General features: G+C 48.7%; 4 protein-coding genes and 1 non-coding gene across 5 annotated transcripts; 3 read left to right on the forward strand and 2 right to left on the reverse strand.

Annotated features, from left to right (window-relative positions):
- Window positions 1–536: 536 nt before the first annotated feature.
- B0T23DRAFT_382343 (Snf7 family) lies at window positions 537–1,685 on the forward strand. Its single transcript, XM_062837326.1, has one exon. The coding sequence runs from the start codon at window positions 639–641 to the stop codon at window positions 1,296–1,298; it is 660 nt and encodes a 219-aa protein (XP_062691903.1). The 5' UTR covers window positions 537–638; the 3' UTR covers window positions 1,299–1,685.
- On the forward strand, window positions 1,665–1,736 carry B0T23DRAFT_t236. The gene has a single exon. It is a non-coding gene; the product is annotated as a tRNA-Arg (tRNA).
- Window positions 1,737–10,117: 8,381 nt separating this feature from the next.
- B0T23DRAFT_382350 (uncharacterized protein) lies at window positions 10,118–10,506 on the reverse strand. The gene has a single exon (XM_062837327.1). It carries the CDS (start codon window positions 10,421–10,423, stop codon window positions 10,199–10,201), a length of 225 nt encoding a protein of 74 aa, XP_062691904.1. The 5' UTR covers window positions 10,424–10,506; the 3' UTR covers window positions 10,118–10,198.
- A 2,723-nt stretch (window positions 10,507–13,229) lies between these two features.
- B0T23DRAFT_168179 (uncharacterized protein) lies at window positions 13,230–14,147 on the reverse strand. The gene has a single exon (XM_062832855.1). It carries the CDS (start codon window positions 13,951–13,953, stop codon window positions 13,441–13,443), a length of 513 nt encoding a protein of 170 aa, XP_062691905.1. The 5' UTR covers window positions 13,954–14,147; the 3' UTR covers window positions 13,230–13,440.
- A 2,636-nt stretch (window positions 14,148–16,783) lies between these two features.
- Window positions 16,784–17,475, forward strand: B0T23DRAFT_382356 (uncharacterized protein). The gene has a single exon (XM_062837328.1). It carries the CDS (start codon window positions 16,842–16,844, stop codon window positions 17,358–17,360), a length of 519 nt encoding a protein of 172 aa, XP_062691906.1. The 5' UTR covers window positions 16,784–16,841; the 3' UTR covers window positions 17,361–17,475.
- The last annotated feature ends 3,235 nt before the right edge of the window (window positions 17,476–20,710 follow it).

The raw sequence follows: 20,710 nt of genomic DNA on the forward strand, positions 1-20,710 counted from the left end.
CCACAGGTCCAGTCCAGAAATGGAAGCGAGAAGGAGCAGCCACCTGCAGACTCCCTGCCCGCCTGCCTCAGGTCCCGTCTGGGGCTGGGCTGTGAGGCTCACGCGGCCTCCACCTCACATGCCCGCTAGAGGTAGTGTAGGTAGGTACATACCTCCAGTCTACACTAGGCGCTAACACTATCAACCCAGACCCCCGGCCGTTGGGTTGCCCGTCCACGACGTCAGGACGTAACCTAGGTACCTACATTACAGTACAGTGGTGACATGGAGGTGGTTTCCAGGCACAACCCGCCTCTACACCAACTTCGCCTCAGTTACCTACCTAACCAAGTCCTCATCACCCACCATACGGCACCTTCGCCGTGTGCCACCATCAGCAACCTAGAAACCATCATTCATGTTATCGACTCTTTGACGAGGGGATCGTTCAATTAGTTGTACCTACACCAATCACATCATCAGAGAAGCACGAGAAACAGTCAATCCGGCTTCTACTACGACAGCCGCCAAGATGCAAACACTCAGGTCCTTCTTCGCGCCGCCCGATCCCCAGGCACAGGTTAGCACCACCTTGACGAAATGGAAGGTGTCTTGAAGCAAGGACGTCAGTCACTGATACCCTGTGTTTGCCTATCCAGATGCGCAAATGCAACACCCTACTCCGCTCCAACATGCGCAAGATCGACCGTGACATCGCCCAGGTCAAGCAAGTCGAGACCAAGACCAAAAACCTCATTGTGGCCGCCGACCGACGAGCACAGCGCAACCCCGCCCAACGTAAACAGGCCGAAAAGGAAGTGCGCGACTTCGCCCGCGAGCTGATCCGCGCCCGCAAGACGACCGCTCGCCTGATCACGAGCAAGGCCCAGCTCAACAGCGTGCAAATGCAGGTCAACGAGGCCTTCGCCCTGCGCAAGATCGAGGGCAGCATCCGTGCCAGCGTCAAGATCATGAAGGACGTCAACACGCTCGTGCGCCTACCGGAGCTGGCTGGCACCATGCAGGAGCTCAGTGTTGAGCTGATGAAGGCCGGCATTATCGAGGAGATGGTGGGCGAGCAGTTGCCCGTTGACGTGGACCTGGAAGATGAAGAGGAGGAAGCCGAGGGCGAGGTCGACAAGGTGCTGGGCGAGATACTGAAGGATCGCATGGAGAAGACGGGCGGCTTGCCTAGTGTGCCAGAACCCGGCCAGAAACTACCACAGCAACCCCAGCACGCAGAGGAGGAGCCCGAGGAAGAGGATACCGAGGCTATGATGGACCAGATGCGGAACCGATTGGAAGCTCTGAGGAGTTAGAAGGAGGAAGATGGCCAGCCAGGTATGGTGTGCACGGTGCACACAGGGGTGCACTCGGGTTTTGGCTTCCACTGGGCTACGGTGGCGTTAGGGCGTTTCGGTCATGTCATTCATCATGTCCCCGTGGGTTGGGGAGTACAACAACGTGCTGATATATCAGGCGCTGGCTGTCGCCTTTGTTTTGTAGATGCGTTTTGTTCTCAACGATGGAATCTGAGCATCAGGTACACAACAACGGGTGCCGTTACTCACGGACTTTGTACTATCATATCAGGTGCCGGCGAGAGGGTAACCACTTGCCCACACTCTAGATCCAGTTCGCAGCTAGGGATCATAGGGTCGTCGATGTCCACTTCATTTTAACAAGGTCCGCTGGCTCAATGGCAGAGCGTCTGACTACGAATCAGGAGGTTCCAGGTTCGACCCCTGGGTGGATCGACTTTGTTTTTCTTTTGCTGCTTCCAATACCGCGAAACTCGTACACTTCTTTTTACGTTGTTCCGCTTCCTTTTTGTCTTCTTTGGATTCGACTTCAGGTTGGAAGTAGGTACACGGGTACTATGTAGTTGGGGCAGGTCATGGACGGTGGAATCGGGCTGGCGGTTGACATACTCGAGGCATACACTAGTTCACGAACGGCGCCTACACCCCGAAAGGATTTCGAGTACCAAACGCTTTACCCCGCCCGCTCAACAAGAAACTTGCCCATGGTCAGGTATTTTACCTTTGAAGGAGTCAGTCGGTCAGTCAGTCACTGGTTTACCAATTCACGTAGTCACATCGAAGGCTCTCCTCTTGCTTCCAGCAGTTTTGGAAGCCATGTTCCTCATCCAAGACCGAGGGAGAAACTGGTTCCGTCGACTATGACAAAGACCTCATCATCGCCAGCTGTTTTCAAACCTGGAATTGGATAGTTGAATCACTTTTTGGAAGCCAGCCGGGTACCTGCTTTGTACAAAGACCACCAAAACAAACCCCGGAGGATCTGATCTGAGCACATGTCTCATCCAACCTGATTTACGTCGACTGCTAGCGGTACCCCTATGCAAACTCTGCATCAAAAAAATAGATCCTCACAAACTGCAACCTCTCTGCACTAGATGGGACACCGTACATAGGTGTATTTGGTGTTTGTTTTAAATTCATCCCAACCTCCTCAGTGATTTCATGCTGTCTTTTTTTTTTTTCTATTTGGCTAACTTCCACTGTCGGCGCCACACGTCAGTCGGTTTTGTTTTGAAAGACTGGTTGGTGTCTCTCGTACGTTTAGACAATAAGTCGTCATGCATCTGGCTAATTATACGTATGACTTGATTTTAGATGAGTTGGAGGATTGGAGCTTCCTTTATCTATCTTAGCTGTCCCTAACTCTGTGTGATCTTGCTGTGTTCGCTATTGGGAAGCGGAATGTAATGCTGAGATGGAGGGAGGTATGAGGGAAATATTGAGAGGTAATGTTTATGTCTTGTGTGCACACGTGAACGTCACTCAAACGGGGAGGATGATCTTGCGAGGGCGAGATGGACGTCAATAGGTAGGTAGCCAGGTAAGATAGCTGGCTGAATCGTGGCAGAGAGATTACTAAGAAAAAGTTCTGGAATGGAGGAGACATGAGGGCCATGAGCTAGTATTGTTGAGAGATAGGTGCCCGCTCACGGCTGTTCCATGCTGCTTAGGACACCAAGCCACCTGCGTAGGTACCATTAAGCCCCCGACTGGAGATGGCACTCACATAATCCTATATTCCTGGGGCTTTTTTTTTTTTTTTTTTTTTTTTTTTTTTTTTTTTTTTTTTTTTTTTTTTTGTATTCAGGCTGCTCTCGTTAATCTCAGATGGCCACGGGTGTCGACGAAACCCCTATATCGCACTGGAGTGTGTTTTACAACCGCGGAGTAACACACTGGGATTTCCGTGGGAGCCGACAGAGGGTTTGAGCTGTCAATGACGTACTGACGAGGACATGACTGGACCCTTTGGGAGCTTTTGCTCTCGTTGCTCTCGGGTGAAGCCGAGGGGGATGTCTTGCGTAGTCTAAAATGGGCAAAGGGTCTAACCGGTTGATGATCCTTTTTTGCTGGTACCTGTCGATCGAATGTTGAGATACCTTCCTAGAAGGTCTCTTCCGATCCTGTTGCCTCCAGGTCCCTTTTGAATCGACATCATCAGATCCCCAAACGGTAAGAACCAAGTCGTCTGAACCTCTAACGCTACCGTTTCCCCTCCCTCATGGAGGTAAGGAGACATAGACATGAGCCTTGTTTTCAGAACATGCAAGTCATTCCTGCCTGCTTGCTTACATAAACAAAAAAAAAAAAAAATAGGCACCTCGTTTCAGATCTCCGTTGCCGTTCTGCTCCCAGAGAGAAACCCAAGCGGGTCACGGTTGGTAACCGTAGTTTGGGTACCTTCAGGGTCCCATTGTTGTTCTTGAACTGCATTTATGCCTGTAAACACGTTCGGGAGATCCCGAGGGAGCAGTGATAAATGTACGTAGATGTCCTCTTTGTTGTCTTTCTACATAGACTTGGAGGTTACAGTATTATCCCCCTGATTTTGCATGTGATACTGTCACGGATAATGTATGCACTAAAGGGTGGACATGCGTTCTGACTGCTTAGAGCGGGATTTTTGTGGTGTAAATATACCACAGCATGTCCGAGAATCGCATGCAGTATGTAGTTATGCACTTGTCTGATGCAGAACAATCAGGCATTGGGAAAAGTACTTGGCGATGTACCCTTGACTGAATGGAACTTTTACACGTGGGAATGGGTCAGTCCTCGTACACTACTCTACATATCATGGGAGAGGTAAGCATGTGGTATCGACCGAGTGTTTTGTGGAGGTTAGGCATTCATGCGTTTACACCACAAAATGGAAACTGGAGTGGCTGCAAAACGGTGATTCGGTTGACATGTTTTTTACCGAAAAGTTTCATTTTTCTTTTCTTGCTGTTCATGGGCAATGCCAGTTCTCTAATTGGTAGATCTGTTGAACTTCAAGATTCGGCGGCATGATCTTGGCCCCAAGTACACACCAGAGGTGGTCGCTTGCAGGATCGATCGTCAGGAGAACCATTTCTCTAGAATCTGGAAAGAAGTCTAGACTCTGTCAAAATTGCCACTTTAGTGATCGCTCTAGCCCATCTGCCCATGTGAGAAGCGTACGTGTATTCAAGTTTTAGTTGAGTCATGATTGGAGAAGGAGGTACTGATGCGGTCGAAAGCTGAATGCTACGCCCTCCTTTTCGTCGTCTGAAACATCTTCACTCTGACTCCAAGAACGGTGTTAACTCTCAAGAGAATATTGGGGTCCAGCCACCAAGAGGGTGAAAAAATATAATAGGCGCAGAACGTGATATGTTCTCAACCTCTACCTACTGGCCGAGCATCCAACAGGAGCTGATAGGCTTTCCCATCCCCTCAATCACAATTCTATATCTTTCACCTCGCGAGTTCTAGCGATAGCGACTTGACCCCAAGACTCATATCTCATACCAACCTTACGACCTTTTGGTGATAATGAATATCAGATTCCGGCCACCAGAGAAAACACAGAAAAAGTTTCATCAGATACGACAACTGAAAGCCCAGCCACAGCAGAGTCCACACACCCAATCGCAACCGCCGGAAGCGAGTGTGTGTCAAGACTGCAGACTCTCATTGGATAGATTTACTTCAGCATCATGTCCCGAAAGTAGCAGCCTTCTTAACAGCATTATCATATAGAAACAAACCACCTCAACAGCTTATGTTGTAAGCCCCGGTGCCCTGAGCATGTGCTGACGCTATCACCAGACGTCGGTGAAACGAGTAGACTCGCCGTACTTATTCATCCATCCACAAAGATGCGAAGAGATGAGGGGGTTCCCACAGTTGAAGCATCCCCTCAAGCTCCCTCTCTGACGGACACCATCTTTCACTCTCTCTCAGGGACATCTTGGACTGCTAGTATGGGGTCCCAATATTTTGCCCATCGGCAACCTAAAGTGGAAATTTCAAACACAGATTTGGTAGGGTGTAGTTCTCGTGTCGGACTATCGGCACATAAGTGGCAGTGGAGGAGGGTACGGATGGCGCGAATGGCTGACGGGAAGGGCTGGTGAGAGGTTTACGAAGGGTCTCAAGGTTGAAGAAGAACGAAACAGAAAGCCGCGTTTGGCGCGCTAAAAGGTGAGCAGCAGAAAGTGACTTTATCGACCGAGGTGTGTGAAAATCAATACCCTTTGCCGCCTGGTCCGCGGTGAGCAAGTAAGGATTTGCTCCAGCGCTTTGTTGATTGCTCGATTGAATAGGGGACTATGCATAAATATTGGCAAATTGTGGGAGTCGAAGACGGCGATTTGTGTTATTGGTGTTTCTTGGTTGGTTGTTCAAGGAGGGGGATTGACGTTTGGATATGCTAACATGGGATGGATTGGAGTGCATTGCGCGAGCAAGCCAAGGGTACCTACACATCACCCCTGGTTTAATTGCTAGCTCGGTACATACAGGGGTTTTTGACAGGGGAATGACAAGGGGGGTGACAGGGAATAAAACCAATAGATTTGCGCATGTGGAGCCTTCGGATTTTGAATTGGGAGAAAGAAGTAACGGAAAATCAGTTAATTTACTATACTAAAACTAGGGAAAGCCGAGTACCTTTTTGTACCCGTTACAGTCAATTAATATTAGGTATATCCTCCTTTCGCCTTAATGACTGCCTAAATTCGTTTAGGTATTAAGTATATTAATTATAGAAGGTAGTCTTCTAGTATAGTTTCCTATACCTATAATATAGTAGATTTGAAGGTTAATTTAATTAGCTATATTAGATATTTACATTTAATCTAATTTTTTATTTAATTTTAAATATTTTTAATAGGGTTGAGGTCGGGGGAGTGAGGGGGCTAGGGGATAACCTTTACGGAATTAAAAATTTGAATTATAAACGCTTTTATTATTCGTAAATTATAAGACGGCGTATTATTCTATACGACGTGAAAGGACGAATTTTGTAATTAAAATTAGTATAAAAGAGGGATAATGTATTTTTAATATAATTTGGCAGTAATAATACTCCAGTTCTTATAGTTTTAGAAAACGAAAATACCTTTTATTTTACTTATAAAGTAAACTTAAAATATTTATCCCCAAAATCTCAATTTAATTTTAGTAAAATCGTCAATATTTTCGTCTTTGAAGAGGGTAATAAATTAACGGCTTTTATTAATATTATTTACCTACGTTTTATTAGACTAAATTTAGGATTCCTATTTAAATAGGATAAGGTTAGTTTATTATAAAGCGAATTTAAAATAAAAATGATAAGTCCTTTTATTAAGGAGGAGGCGTATAGGTTATTCTATACAATAAATACCCTACTATTCTAAAGCGGTTTAAATAGTGCGTTCCCTGTATGGCGTAAGTTTAGGGATACGCTTTTTAAATTCCCCTAAAGTAAGGAAGCGTTTGGATTTTATAGGGGTATTAATATCATAAAAAATAATATTTTTAATAATAGGAAGAATAATAAATTGCCGGTTATAGGTATTATATTTAGGGATATTAGTAGTAAAGTATATATATTATACTTATTTATTCTTAAATTAGAATTTAAATACTAATAAGCTTTAATTAGAAGATTACTAACCTTATAATTAGGTTAAAACGCTTAGTAATAGCCTTATACTCTATATTAGTATATTACTATAATACTTTATAAATAATATACTCTTCGTATATAGTAGCGGTAGCCTTTTTCTTTTTAAGGGACTATCTCCCTATAAAAAATAATTCGGCGGGGTTAATTAATAAGGAGAAGGAGGTATTAGCGCCGGGCGAGGGTAATAATAGGGGGTTTTATAGTAATTGTGCGGGTAGTATGTAAGTATTGCGGGTTCGGTTTAATTAATATTATAATTGAGGCGGAGTAGGATTTTTGAATTTAGGCGATAATAATTGTAAGTGAGGTGTTGAAGATAATAGTTAATAATAAATAATATATAATAATTATTTAGAAAGCCGATATATTAATTAGGTACGGCCGTAGTAGTACGGCGGTATAATAGGGTAAAAGGAAGGATTTATAAATTATATAGTAGGCTCCCTACTTTAGTACTATATTTACTATAATTATAATTTAATTTACGTATATAAACAAAGCTTTTATTATTATTAATAAAAGTATTACTATCTTCTTTTTAATATTAAATTCCTTTATTTTAAAGAGGGGGTTAAGGGTTGAGAATTTAGGGGAGTTGATAAGGTATTAGGATAAAAGAGGGTTAGTAAAGTAAATTAAGTAAAAGAGAGTAAGAGAGAGGGTTGTATGTGAAAGAGTGGATTTGAGCGGGAGAGGGTTGTGTATAACTAATTGGTTAATTGCTAGTATTTGCCTATGTACGGGCTAGAGGGTGGTATGTGTATGAAGTAAATATGTATTTTAAAGTTTTAAATTTTATTAATTCTAATTAAAATCTAGTATTTATACTACTTTTTAAATTTATTTAGGTAATCTAAGTAATTTATATACTTTTAGTTAGAATTATAATTTTTAAAAAAATTATTAATTTACTAGCTATTTTAGCGAGTGATCCTAAAATCTAATTAGTTAATTAAGCTTAAGTGCCCTGTAAGTACGCTGTAACTTTACTGATTATAGAAGGTAATAAAGGGGTTCTAGGTAATTTAGGTAATTTTGAGCCAGTATAAGAAGGATTGTATGTGTGTGCTCTGTCAATTCGTTCTCACTTTGAAATTGGTCGATTTCAATTAATCAGAGGTTGTAAATAGATGTGTCCCGCCTTACAACCCCCCTTGTAAAAATATGTAGGGTAGGAACTACGTTAATAATTAAATAAGGGTTAATGTGTATGTACTGCGTATAAGGTCAAGAGTGGAGTCGCTATCGAAGTAGTACCAGAAAATACCCTGTACGTATGGGGAAGTGCACAGACTTCTTTTGTTCTCATGATATGTACCCAGACTGCAGCAATTCATCCAAAAATCCTCCTCTTGGGTCAGCCGAGAAGCGAGACGGTGGGTTTCCAGCAAGATGTTGAGGTATTGGCAGACACACCGGACCAAATGCTTAGGGTGGACTCTCACTCAAGAGTCCCGTGGGTTTGACACGCGATGAAGATCGACATGCTTGTGATACTCTTCACAGGTTTTCAGTGTCCAAATCATCAAGACAGCGAGGCCCGGCCAGTTCAGACGTGAGCCAGAAAGGAGGGAAGCTCGACCAGAGTGAATTGAAGGATCTAAAGCAATGTTGATGCGCTTGTAATACCCGCGGGAATAACCGTGGCGGCGAAACGGCAATTTCCAAGTGCCGGAGTCTGATCCCCTCTGTCGATCTTGTATGAAGTGCGTGCGGAGTACGACGTCGTGTAGTTGCTAGTGCCGATACTGGAGACAACGTTGCTGAGGTCTCGAAATCTCTCAATCCAGTAAAACGACAACGGAGTTGACGAGTTCCGTTCTGGTTGATTGGTTGTGGAAAGTTGTCATTAGGTCCCTTTTAATCAAGGAAATGTTCATTCTGCCAATGGAAGAGACAGGCAGCAGACCCGTAGATAACAAGCCCTACCTGTAGCCTGCTAGCGACTGGGTAAACAAGCGGGAAGCTGATGTACGGTGAGAGAGTGCATCTCTTTGGTGAAGCGGTCTTGATATCGTTGATTAAGTTTGAGGCCTTGCAGTTGGTATCACCAGTTCCGTTCAACTGGCCGGTGTCGGTCCGGAATGTTCGCTCACCGGTGCGCCTTCCGACTGATAAGGGTGCGTCCGTCGCTAAGGAACCGCCGACTCCGGACTGGAAGGAGCGGCCTGTCTAGGTGAACTTGACTGGCCTGGTCACCTTTCTTAGACGGTTTTGCATTTGGGGCCACAAGCAGTGAAACCGTCGGTGTGAAGATCGGGGGCACGCAACCGTCAATCATATGGTTGATGGTCCACATGGGTTTATTCGCGCGGAGTATCTTCAACTGTACCATAGTTCCTCGGGTAGACCCGCGTGCTGCGTTGGGGTTGATAGCCATTCATTCCATGTCCACGACAGGTGATGTGCTCACGATTGTCCGCACGATTATCCGCACCTTATCTCAGCCCAAGGGGGCAGGAAAGACATGTAACTTGCATTGCATCAACGCTTGGCTTTCAAGCTGGCGCTTTGGTACTAAGTCTGGCGGTCAGTGGATATCGCCAGCGTTTCTACCTCTGACCAGCCTGGCTTCTGTGGACAGAAGGCGCGTGCAAAGGAGACAACGTTTTACTGGAGAGAGTCCGAGGGTACGTTACCGAATGGTGTTGATATCACCCCTTCCGTAACGCTGCAAGTACCATGCGGTCTGGAGATGGGAGACGTTAACGATAACGGTGGATAGTAATCAACTCAGGTGGTGTATCTCTAGGTACCACCGTTTGCCAATGAGGCCGTCATGAGAGCTGGCTAAGGCGTACTCATAAGGGCTGCTTATACAAGTAGGTGGGCGAATGGTAGGTTCGTGAAGGACAAAATGAGTCAGGCATTGAACGCATGCCATAGCACAGTCAGCCGGCCAAGTGATGAATGACGCTCACGTCTCGAATTCAGGTTTGAGTGTCTCTGTCCAACCATCCATCACAACTCGCAGTGCCTCGTTGCCAGTGAAATGAGATAGCGACCTGAAAACGATGCATACAGAGCCTATGATTGTGTCCCAGGCGCCTAAATTCAAGCGTCCAGTCCGAGCTCGCATACGACATGGCCCAGTATTGCGTGAACTTACCAGGCCGCTGGGATGGGAAAGGATCTTGATTGTGCCTTGGGGATGATGGTGTCACAAATAGGATAGATCACGACGGCGCCCACTTTGCCCCCCTCACCCACCAACTGTGGTCGCGAGATGCTCCCAAAAGCAGCAGCAGCTGAATCATCAAAACCCCCCCACAGACCGTGAGGCCGCCCCCACGTGCTGGGCGAGGCGCTGATGGGTGACAGCGAATCCCCAGATTTTCCCTTGCCGGAAGTGGCCCGCGGAGGCCTGGCAGCTGAGCACCCGTTTGATTATGGAGTCGTTCTTCCTTTCTTCTGTTGTCGATGGACACTTTGCTGTGCACCGTTGCAAGTGACAGGTCAGCCTCGTTATCAACAAACTCATCGTGAGATTGGCGTCTGGAACGTTGATGGCGCTGCGTAGAGTACCCGGAGTGGTCTGTCCGTTGAGCAGTTGAAATTGGACGGCGGCCGGGGAACATTAGGCGAGGCCAAAAAAAAAAAAAAAAAAAAAAAAAAAAAAAAAAAAAAAAGCAGCGAAATCACAGTGTCGGATGTCGCTCCGGCTGGTCGTCTTGTTCTTTCGGCACCTTGTCCGGTGTGCTGCCCTGACGAGGTGAGGTGCCTTTGGAGAAGGTGAACGATCTCGAGCGCGGTGACCTGTCGCTAATCGCGAGCTACTATCTACACTACACTTGCGCTACGGCTTCCGGGGACACCAATCCGACGTTAGAGGATGATCGGCGGTGATGTAAGATGGTCGCCGGTCCTCTTCAGGTGCCTGCCAGGCCTGACAGGCCTGCTCGGCCATTTCGTTCGGTCGGACACTTGTGGGAGCCATGCCCTTTGCGAACCGGGTTGTCTGTCGGACCGGGCATGCCTCCGACTTCCATTTCGCTCCAAAGGCCGCCCTCCCTTACCGCCAGCGCATTCGCCCTGCCTCGGTTCTCCTTTCCTGCTGTAACATGGCCTAGAGGCCTCTACTGCACAGCCGGAGTCAAGACAAGTTCCAAGGCCAATGGAATATGAATCTTGCGGCAGTCCTACAGGAGACGTCGGGCGACATTCTTATCCGCTACATACGACAACCTCATCGGGACCGAGTAACACCAACGAATGATGTCGAACCTCGTCAACCCCAGGTTTCCCGGACCTCTCTCAGCTCTCCGCGGCGGCCACAGCTGATGAAAAGCAAGGCGAGCGCGTTCCAGCTCCTGCAGATGATTCCAGACTTGCCAAACTAGGAAGCTCGCCAGCGTTCGCCAACGCTCGCTTAAAAGTCTGCGAGAACGCTATTTCCCATGTGCTCGGGTCCTATGTAATTACGCAGATATTCGCAGGGGACCCAGCCCCATCAGAGATGTTTGAAGTTTGATCCCCTCCCCGAGGCTCCTCTTGAAGAAATGGAAACAGAGCCGGTGGCCGCGGCAACAAGGTTGCAGGTCGAAGCTCGGTCGCGGGGCTATTCCGCAGTTATAGAAAGCCACCAAGACGCACAACTGGAGCCCTTCTTCGGGCCTTCCATGCTTCCAACACAGTAGCGTTGTCATCCAAGGCATAAGCGAGGACCAGGGATCCTGTTCTTCCTCGTCCCCCGATGCCTGTCCGTTGTGAATGCCTTCCTCTTTCAGTCAATCGTTCCTTGTTGTCTTGTCGAGCTCGTCATGACCGTCATGTCCTGACGCGGGAACGGTCGGTGGTCGCCGCCACGGTGAGCCCAAGCATAGTAGGTTCAAGATATGTATGTGAACGGTGAAAGATGGGAGCAGCATGTGAAACTTGAAGTGTTGTAGTGCACAGCTTACACCAGAGAAACACCGGAAACACAGAGGATCTCTGGCAATAAGCCAGAATAGAAACGATAATAACCCGGCGCTTCGGAACGATCGACACGGCAATCTGCGAACCTTCTCCGAGTCCGGGCAATGTACGAAGACGGTCCGTTAGCACTCAGGATACTGTAGTGAGTGCCCGTTTTCCCCGGATTTTCAGATGGCTGTCTCATCAGGAGTATCAGATGATAAAATACGCGGTATAACCGCGAGATTAGCACAGGGGGGAAGTGTCAAGGGATGTGCGCTTTGTGTCCTCTGTGGCATTAGATACGGACGACACGTTCACGAACGTCCTCACCGTTAACGCCCACGCGTTGTCCATCAAACTCGGCTACACCGCGACATTGCAAGGAGCAAGAAAATTAAGCTTTCACTTTGTTTCAGCGGATCGACCCTTCCGATGCTCCCCGTGGCTCCCAATTCGTGGACTTGTGGCCCCCCCTTCCTCTCATGCCCTTGCCGATGTAACGGACGGTGGATCCAGGGAAATGCGTGCGACGGCGATGACGGATGCAGCTCCCGGGACCCCAAACCCTTGGGCATCCGTCGCCAATTCCAGACTTTTTCATGAAGCTGGGCCCAACAACACACCCCAACAGGCCCTGACGGTGGATGTGGTGGTGGATGCTGCCGTGAAGCAAAGTGCAGAATTTTCTTCTCTCCTTTCCCTTTCCCTGCTTCACTCCCCTCCAGTTCCGCCCTAACTGCTACTGTACCAGAGCGACAGGGCCCAAGGCGGAACAAGAACCGGTGTGATTGCTGATTGGACCGCGGATGCTGCGCACCAGTGTTGATCGATAGCCGTCGCAATTAGCCTTATCCACTCTTGAACATCCATGTTTTGTATCCTCAACTTGCTAATTTGGCCCAATCACAAAAGCGGAATGGAATCATCGACTCTTGCAGTGTACACTAGTGTACCAGCACAAGCTCGGCCATAGCCAAACACCAACAGCGTTGCAGCAAAGCAAGGTGGTGATGGTAATGGTGGTGCGAATAACATCAAGCAGGGAAAAATATATGGAAAAAAAAAAAGGCGGTCAATCAGTGTGTAGGTACTTAGGTTGCGTCATTCACCCTTTTGCACGTCAACCAGATTCACGTTTCAGATGATTTTTTGACGGCTTGCTTGCTGGATTTTGACAGGCTGCCCTGCCCTTGGCGCCGCCCGTGAGTTGTTCATCTGCCGCGTCGCGGCCGCTACATCATCAATCATACATCCACGATATGCAGCATATGCAGACGCATAGGCAATGTACCGACAGTAGCATGCGTCCGTCGACGGTTATCCGCCCGAAGCACTGTTGCAGTCGGAGCGCCGTTCCGACTCCTGTATCTTCACATTGAATCGGCAAACCGGTCTGTAACAGGACCGAGACTGGCAGGCGGAACCAACGGAACCGGGACGGGGATACTATGGGGAACTACCACGGTGAGACCCGGATTCGATACGGCCTTAAAGGCGGGTTCCAACACACACAAACACGTTTCCGGGTTCAGCCAAGACACGGAACTGAAAACGATAACGTTCGTTGCATGACCACGCCTCCCGTTATCCCGTACACTACTACACTACACTTTCCATATGGTCTTGCTGGACGAAGCCGAGTAATGCCCGACGGCGACGAAGAAAATGAACCCCGCCTTCATCAACACAAATCAACCCTCGCGACGGGAAACGGTAACCAAGTGGGAGACCCCAATATGGGATAAAATACAACTGACCTTTTTTAAGCAACCATCGGACTTTCGCCCAATGACCACAATTCTGCACTATATACCCAGATCTGGTAAGGCGGCCGGCTACACCTATTTGATGAACAAAACCAAATTCCGCATGTCTTGCCGGTACACTACAAACCATTGCCGAAGCCACGCGGATGCGTGATAAGCGAGCCTGTCTGCCCCTCTTCCGAGGACGGCGACCATCATAGGTAACCAGGACCGCGGTCATTGATCCCGTCTCGCGGAAGAGCCGGAAGACGTGGAAAGGGAAGGATATGGATTTCAGGAGGAGTCCTACGAAGATAATCTCAAGCCACTCACCGTGAGACTGACGGGGGGGGGGCCTCCACATCATCCCCGCGCTATCCCAAGAAGAGGCATTTGTAGTAGTGTAGTGGGAGAAAACCCCCCTATTTTGGACATCGGGACTGGAGGCATTACCGCAGCTATTTTGCAGTGTAGACTAGTGTATGACGGAGGTCTCTCCGATCGTCTGAGTGGAGGAAGACTTGGGACCTTCAGAGGTTCCCGTTAGGTCTGTATCCCCACAAAATCTCAGTTCCCCGTAGAGGTAGTGTACATACTGGACGGAACAGAATTTGTTAGCACGAACCACGCGAACCATCATAACATCCATGCTATGAATACAGTCAACATCCTAGTTCCAGCAACACCTAAAATCTTGACCAAAGTGTTGCTCGAACAGGGGATGTTGCTGAAAGGGGGGTCGTGCACAGACCACTTTGCTTCCAACCCGCCCAAAAAGATGCACCAAAACTAGCATGCCAAGCAATTTTTGCCCTCTGGAAAACCCCGCTTTTCCGCTTCACCATACAAACTCAAGAGCAAATCCCCCTAATTGCCGTTGCAATTTGCATATTTGCGCTTACCCTTACAAAAAGGGGTGTTTTGAGGGTTACTGTTGCAATTATAGGGGGGTTGCTCGTATAGGGTGTTTCATTTGCAGGGGTGCTGACTGTACCGTAACTAAAGACGAAGAACAAAAGAGGAGTGAGACTCTCTCCACACTTATTTCCCGATTACTGACTAAGCTGTTAAGAGATCCTGCTAGGCTCGGACCAGGACGGAATGTCGTTATTGTTCGATCGGTCGTGGTTGTTGCTTTTTACAGCTTCACTTCTCGTGGGCTTGATACACTAACAATAATCACTGTGTCGATTAGATGGGGGTGATGAACCATGGCGACGATCTCGAGATCTGGAAGTCCAGATCTGGTTCTCTTGAACCCACTTTGGGCTAATTGGATAAACCGTATACATCCTTCTCTGAAGCCGCAAAGCAACATAAACCAGTCTCATACGAGGGCCGTGTATGTGCGTGCGTATGTGTGTTGTTTGGAGTCTGATGTCCCTAAATGGTAGGTAATCGATTGCGCAATCAGATTGGGAAATCGTAGCCTACCTAGTGTACTGCACCCCAGATGGTGTCAGTGCTGATAGAGTTGTGCAAGTGTCATCCTTGAATACCTACAACAACACTCCATTGGGCTACATATGTTTCAAGTTGGTTCTTCCTGTATCACCGTGACATTCATTTACCAGCATCTACGTACGTTACTATCGTATCGTATATCTATCTACAACGGCACAGTCAGACGCTGACGAGCTTTGCATAGGTACACATTTCACACTAGGTATGCTACAGTAAGCAATTGAGTTCTGGGCCACACAACCGGCCGGCTGACTGGCAACTACCGCAAAACTCGCCGTCGTTCCGCCGTTCAGTGGCTGTGTTGTCTACAATCCTACAATCTCCCCGGTATCTCCCCAGAGTTGACTGTGCTCCAGTAAAATTGAAGCATTTTGGACCCCAGACTTTCCCATGTCCGTCATCCAACCAATCCATCCAACGGGCGGCGTAACGGGGAGGAAGGGATAGCGGATTCACACTTGGTGTTGTTATAAGGGATAAAGGATAAATTTGGAGGAAATGTAATGCAAACAAATCCAAATACTTAACACACACACACATCACCCGGCCGGTCCAAATTTAGACAGCAACGCCAACGGAGACGGTGGTGATGGTGGGATAAACATATACATAGTACAAACCCATGTGGTTTCCATGGGATGGTGTGGGGGTTTGTGGGATAAAACAATCTGGGGAAATATGTACGGATCCGGGCATTTCAGAACTTTTAGATTGAAATGGAAGCGGAAAACGGACAGGCTGCTTGGCACCCAGACAAGACAGAAACGGAGATGGGAGAGACAGCCCCCCCCCCCCCCCAAAGCAGTGACCGTGACACCCCTGAGACAAAAAAGCAAGCCCCGTCGATCTCGCAATCATAGCAGCATCCACCGCTATCGCGGAGGAGTTGCTAGGAGAGTTTGCCGTGGCTGCAGCTGGCTGTCAGTGCGGGTGGTGTCTCGAAACGAACCCGCCTACCGCCTGTAGAGACACAGCCAGCCGCGCGACGCCTCAAGTCGTATCGAAACGCGCGGACGCCAAACCTAGCCCAAAACCAGCGCCCCGGGGCCGAGAAGGAAATGGCGGTGATAGCGATGGTGTTTGACTTTTACGGTTCATAGGTGTGTTGGAGGTGTATGTGTTTGTGTGTCTCAAACAAAGTGGCAGGAGGGTGGGGATGTGGTAGTCGTTGGATGGTTCATCGTACATCGTAGCGCAATGCATCGCATCGATCGCCTGTGGTGTTCTTAATCAAAAAGCAAAGACATGCCAGCCCTATGAAACAGTCAGTTGGTGTCTCTGTATAGGATGTGTGATGCGGTGTATCGTATCGATCCGTGTAAGAGGTGTTGTGTGGTGTTGTGGCAAAGGTCTTGTGTGCACTTTTGGTGCAAAGTGTTGGCTACCTATTGAAGGTACCTCTATAGAGATGGGGTTTACAGCAGATGATGATGTTTCGTGGTGGTTTACGACAGTATCGGCTATAAGTGGGCGCGATAGCGGGTGGATCCTAAGATCTGAAGCTATCCTGGGGCTGGTAACTACATCAACGAGACTTGTAGCGGACACTCTCGAGGCCATTTGGTGGTATAAACGAGGTGTTTCAGGTTAGTGACGGAAGAGCTTTGTAGTTATCATCAAAGAGCATCCGTCCATCTCGAAAACTCTCTGCTCATCACCGAATCGCGGTGGGGATGTAGTCATTGGCTCCCTACCTACTGTAGGTAGGTACCACAGTGTAGTACTTATCTATCCACTCTTCTTGAGGTTGTGAGGCTGCTCCGTTTCAGCTCGCGAGCTGCGGGAACCGTAATGGCGGTAGCCCATCGGCAACACGAATGGAATGATCCCTTTTCAGTTATCTTCACCATTGTCGTCGTCGTTGTCATTGTGTACATGGTGACTTCCTACCCCTGGCGGCCCCCTGCTCCGGAAGCTTCTTCCATCATCTCAACGGCATTCTCAATGCTTTCCTCTTCAACGGCTTTCCAATGTTCTGTCTCCAGCTCTTTTGCCAACAGGCCTCCTTCGCATGTCGGCCACAGCAAAGCCAGAAGAAGGGGAGATTCGATACGACTTCTTGTGGTATTAGGTCGTCGTCGCGGAAGACCCCCAAACTTACCCAAGATTAAATGCTACGCAATAAGAAGACAAGCAAGGAGAACAAGGAGAAGATTGACAGGTGCCATGGCAACCAAACAATGCATGGCTATCCGAGACGTGATTGCCAGATTCGTCGTTTCGAAGAACAGGACCGGGAGTGCGTGCTGTTCAAAACAACGGGGAGCCGTTGCCGGGCGGGTCCACGTCCTCCGCGGAGAAGGGGAGTAGGTACTTAAGTACCTAGGGTACAGGCAGTCGGCATGACGTCGCAACTTTCGCGAATCTCCCTTGTCCCAAGCGCGGACAGGAGGAAGGAGGGTTCATGTCCTGATCACCGTTCGTGCATCAGCGATGCCGTTCAATTATTCGTGGCGTCTTTTCAACCTCCTCCGATGCCTCCCGACCCCCGCTTTCTTAGCTCCGGACCGGCCTCATTCCTGTCTCAGCAGAGCCGTTTTTACGGGCGGGCGGGATGGTCCTTGGGCTGACTGCTGACGGGCCCAAATGTGGTGTGTGCTGTCCCCATTTTCTTGGCATCGATGAACGTCACCACCCTTCCCTTCCCCAACCTCCACAACCTCCGCAAAACCTACTTGAACCGCCAACCGCGGGACCCCATTTAAATCGTATCGGATTCCAAAACGGGCGCGGGCACTAAGGAGATCGATGCGCGCAATGCTTTGCATCAGTTTCAGTTGCATCGATCACTCAGGCTCTTGCTTGAACTCCAGTTTTCCACTTCTCCCGTCCTCTCTGTCCTCCGTCCACCAGTGCGGACAGGATTACCTGGTTCGTGGGTATGCGATGATGCCCAGAGATGGAGTCAAAAATTTTTGAAACTCGGACAACAAGCTGCAAGACGACCGTAGCTACAGTAGTACGGGGTAAACTAGTGTGGTAGCAAGTTTGAGGTTTCGCCGATAACCTCATTACTCTTTTTTTTTTTTTTTTTTTTTTTTTTTTTTCGGCTCAGCAGGTGAGAAAAAAAAACAACTCCATCATAGCAGCGCGCCGGCATATTTTGTGATATTTGCTAGAGTGCAGACGGGATGATACGGCGAGGGTGCATTGGGTTATTCGATCTGTTGGGGAGGCCAGTTATTCAGTTATCATTCGCACCGCCGAGCGTCAGCAGCACTCCGGCCTGATGCTTCCCTCACCTTCTTGGGGGCTAGGGCCAGCTCAGTATTCAGGTTAGATAGAGGTAGTACTACCTCTATGCAGTTTGAAACGAAGGTGCCAGTGTCAGATATCAGATATCGTGAGCAAGAAGGAAGCGCACACCGCACCGCGCACGCTGAAGACTGCCCCAAACACGGGTCTTGCGCTGGTCGTGCATCTGTGTGTAATCAACCGCAGACAGGAGCCTACACAGTAAACTAGCGAAACCTGCCAGCTATTCCTCGCCATCCTCACTAGGGCGCGCGATGCGCGCGGCGACGCACCAAGTTCTAAAACGGTGTGTGTGCATACGTACATTGTTGAGATGAGACCCTGACCTGATGAGTTTTTGTTCTCTTTCCTTCTTTCTCTTTTTTTTTTTCTTTCTCTCTCGCTCTGTTTTGGCGGGTTTGGATGCTAGGCCGGTAGAGGTGAGGTGGTCACGATGGCTTCATTCGTATCATTGATACCAGAGGCCAACCAACCAAATGGCCAACATCAGCAGGGCTACCAACCGAACAACGACAGCAACCGTTTCCTCCATCCCTTTACATACAAGCACTAAAGTCACACTATTTGCCGCGTATGGAATCTCTTTGTCGATGTGCGCAAGGGGAAGGGTTTGTCGCGAGTAAAAAAGAAAGGGCATCCGTACCCGGAACTCTTGATCATTATCGATATATCTACGCTATCAGATTGATACCAAGATATAGCCAACCGGAAGTGACGCGACAGAAGCCTCGAGTGCTGGAGAAGCAAGGGCAAAATCCCAAATTGGGAATGACATAGCCCCCCAAACAAGCAAGACAAACCTTTTCTTGTTTGTGTGATACTGACAAATGTTGTTTAGGGGTCGTTTTGCTTGCTTCTTGTTGTGGCTTGCTGCTTGACTGCCGTTTTGACAAGTTGACAGCCGTGCCTTATATTTGGCTTGCTTGCTTTTTCATCCCGCGAAACCGCGGTGCTAGACAACAGCAACGGTATACAAACAAGCTTGAAAATAGAAACGGTGTAGTGTGGAAGTGTGCATTTGGTGTGGGCGAAAGTTGCTTTTCTGGCCGCCAACAAGTCCACACACTTTTTCCCCTCCGTATCTCATTTCAGGCGGTGAGGGTGCGTGTTATTCATTTATTTATTATATTTTATCTTTTGAGGTGGGGGAGGGGGGAACAAATGTTGTTGAAGTTGAAGCAACGTGAATGCTACCTCCCACCTACCGGTCCGCTGGTGAGTCGCGAGTCGCGAGACGCACCATGAAAACGGAGGTTTCAAGGGGGGTTAATATGTAGAACGGTTCACTACTTGCAACTGACAGGCACTGACAGCCAATTCAAGCCGGGGTTATCTCGGGACACAAGACTCGGGGAAAGGATTTTGGGGCGCCTCGACTACCCATGCCGGCAAAAAAGGAATGGTGATTTTATGGGATGGACAGGGGCCTGGACGCGGAACCCTGACCGTCTGGACTTTTAACCACCCTGGAGTCCGGAATGGGGGCCATGGTGCCGCGGGCCTTGTTCCCATTGATGCCAGATAGGGTCTGCGTAGGGTCTTCCTTGACCTCTCTCTCTTCTTCTTCTTCTTCTTCTTCTTCCCCGTCGTCCCCGTTCGTCTCCGTCCGTGCCCGTGGCAGCCAGCCCTGGTCGCTTCCTCGGGGGAGCAAACGGTTCACCGACTGGTTCGCAAACGGTACATTCCGTTCTATAGTGTACAGGCTATTCATCCTGTCATCCCTTCATTCCCATGAGCCCGGGTGCGCGACACTAACTGACAGGGCTTCCATGACCCATGAGGAAGAGCATCTCTTGATTAAAGACGGCGGAAAGAAGAGGGGGATCTAGGGCGCCCAAGGGCTGCGGAACCGTATGGACGTTCGGAGCTGTCTCCTGTCATGTCCATTGCGAATGAGAGAATAAATGATTGAATGAGTGAATAAATGGTCGTGGAACCGAAAGCTCTGAGTGAGCCCGTAATTTAGTGCAGGTGGTGTCTCTTGTGCTCAGCCACCACGGGGCGCACCTCTTGACTCGCTCGCTAGCTCTCATGGTTTTGGGTTCGTGGGCCATCCAAAGGCTTTAGTTGGCTGAGCAGCAATGGTGTGTCGACTAATGCCCACCGACGGTGACTAGCAATGACTGTAATGTACCACCGGTATCACCATGACCAACGGTGCAGCTATTCGGGGACGTTGTAAGCTGAATGGCACCGGCCGGACACACACCAAAGTAATCATGGTGAAACGGGCGTATCGGGATGCGTTGTTGCTCGAGGGCAAAGGCGGTCAGAAGCACTGACAGAGGACACCGCAAGTTGCAGCGACTCAGCGACGAGAGCAGCGTGCATTGGTGTCCGTCTCCCGAGCAAACTTCATCGAACACGGAAGTGAACCGGTCCGGGCGGTAGGTAAGCACTATGAT

The sequence above is a fragment of the Neurospora hispaniola genome (assembly GCF_033458365.1).
Source record: "Neurospora hispaniola strain FGSC 10403 chromosome Unknown B0T23scaffold_5, whole genome shotgun sequence".
Taxonomy (NCBI): Eukaryota; Fungi; Ascomycota; class Sordariomycetes; order Sordariales; family Sordariaceae; genus Neurospora; species Neurospora hispaniola.

Excerpts from the sequence above, each read along its gene's own strand:
- B0T23DRAFT_168179 (XM_062832855.1), bottom strand. The coding sequence starts at position 13,953 with ATGATGTGGAGGCCCCCCCCCCGTCAGTCTCACGGTGAGTGGCTTGAG.
- B0T23DRAFT_382356 (XM_062837328.1), top strand. The coding sequence starts at position 16,842 with ATGGCGGTAGCCCATCGGCAACACGAATGGAATGATCCCTTTTCAGTT.
- B0T23DRAFT_382343 (XM_062837326.1), top strand. The coding sequence starts at position 639 with ATGCGCAAATGCAACACCCTACTCCGCTCCAACATGCGCAAGATCGAC.
- B0T23DRAFT_382350 (XM_062837327.1), bottom strand. The coding sequence starts at position 10,423 with ATGAGTTTGTTGATAACGAGGCTGACCTGTCACTTGCAACGGTGCACA.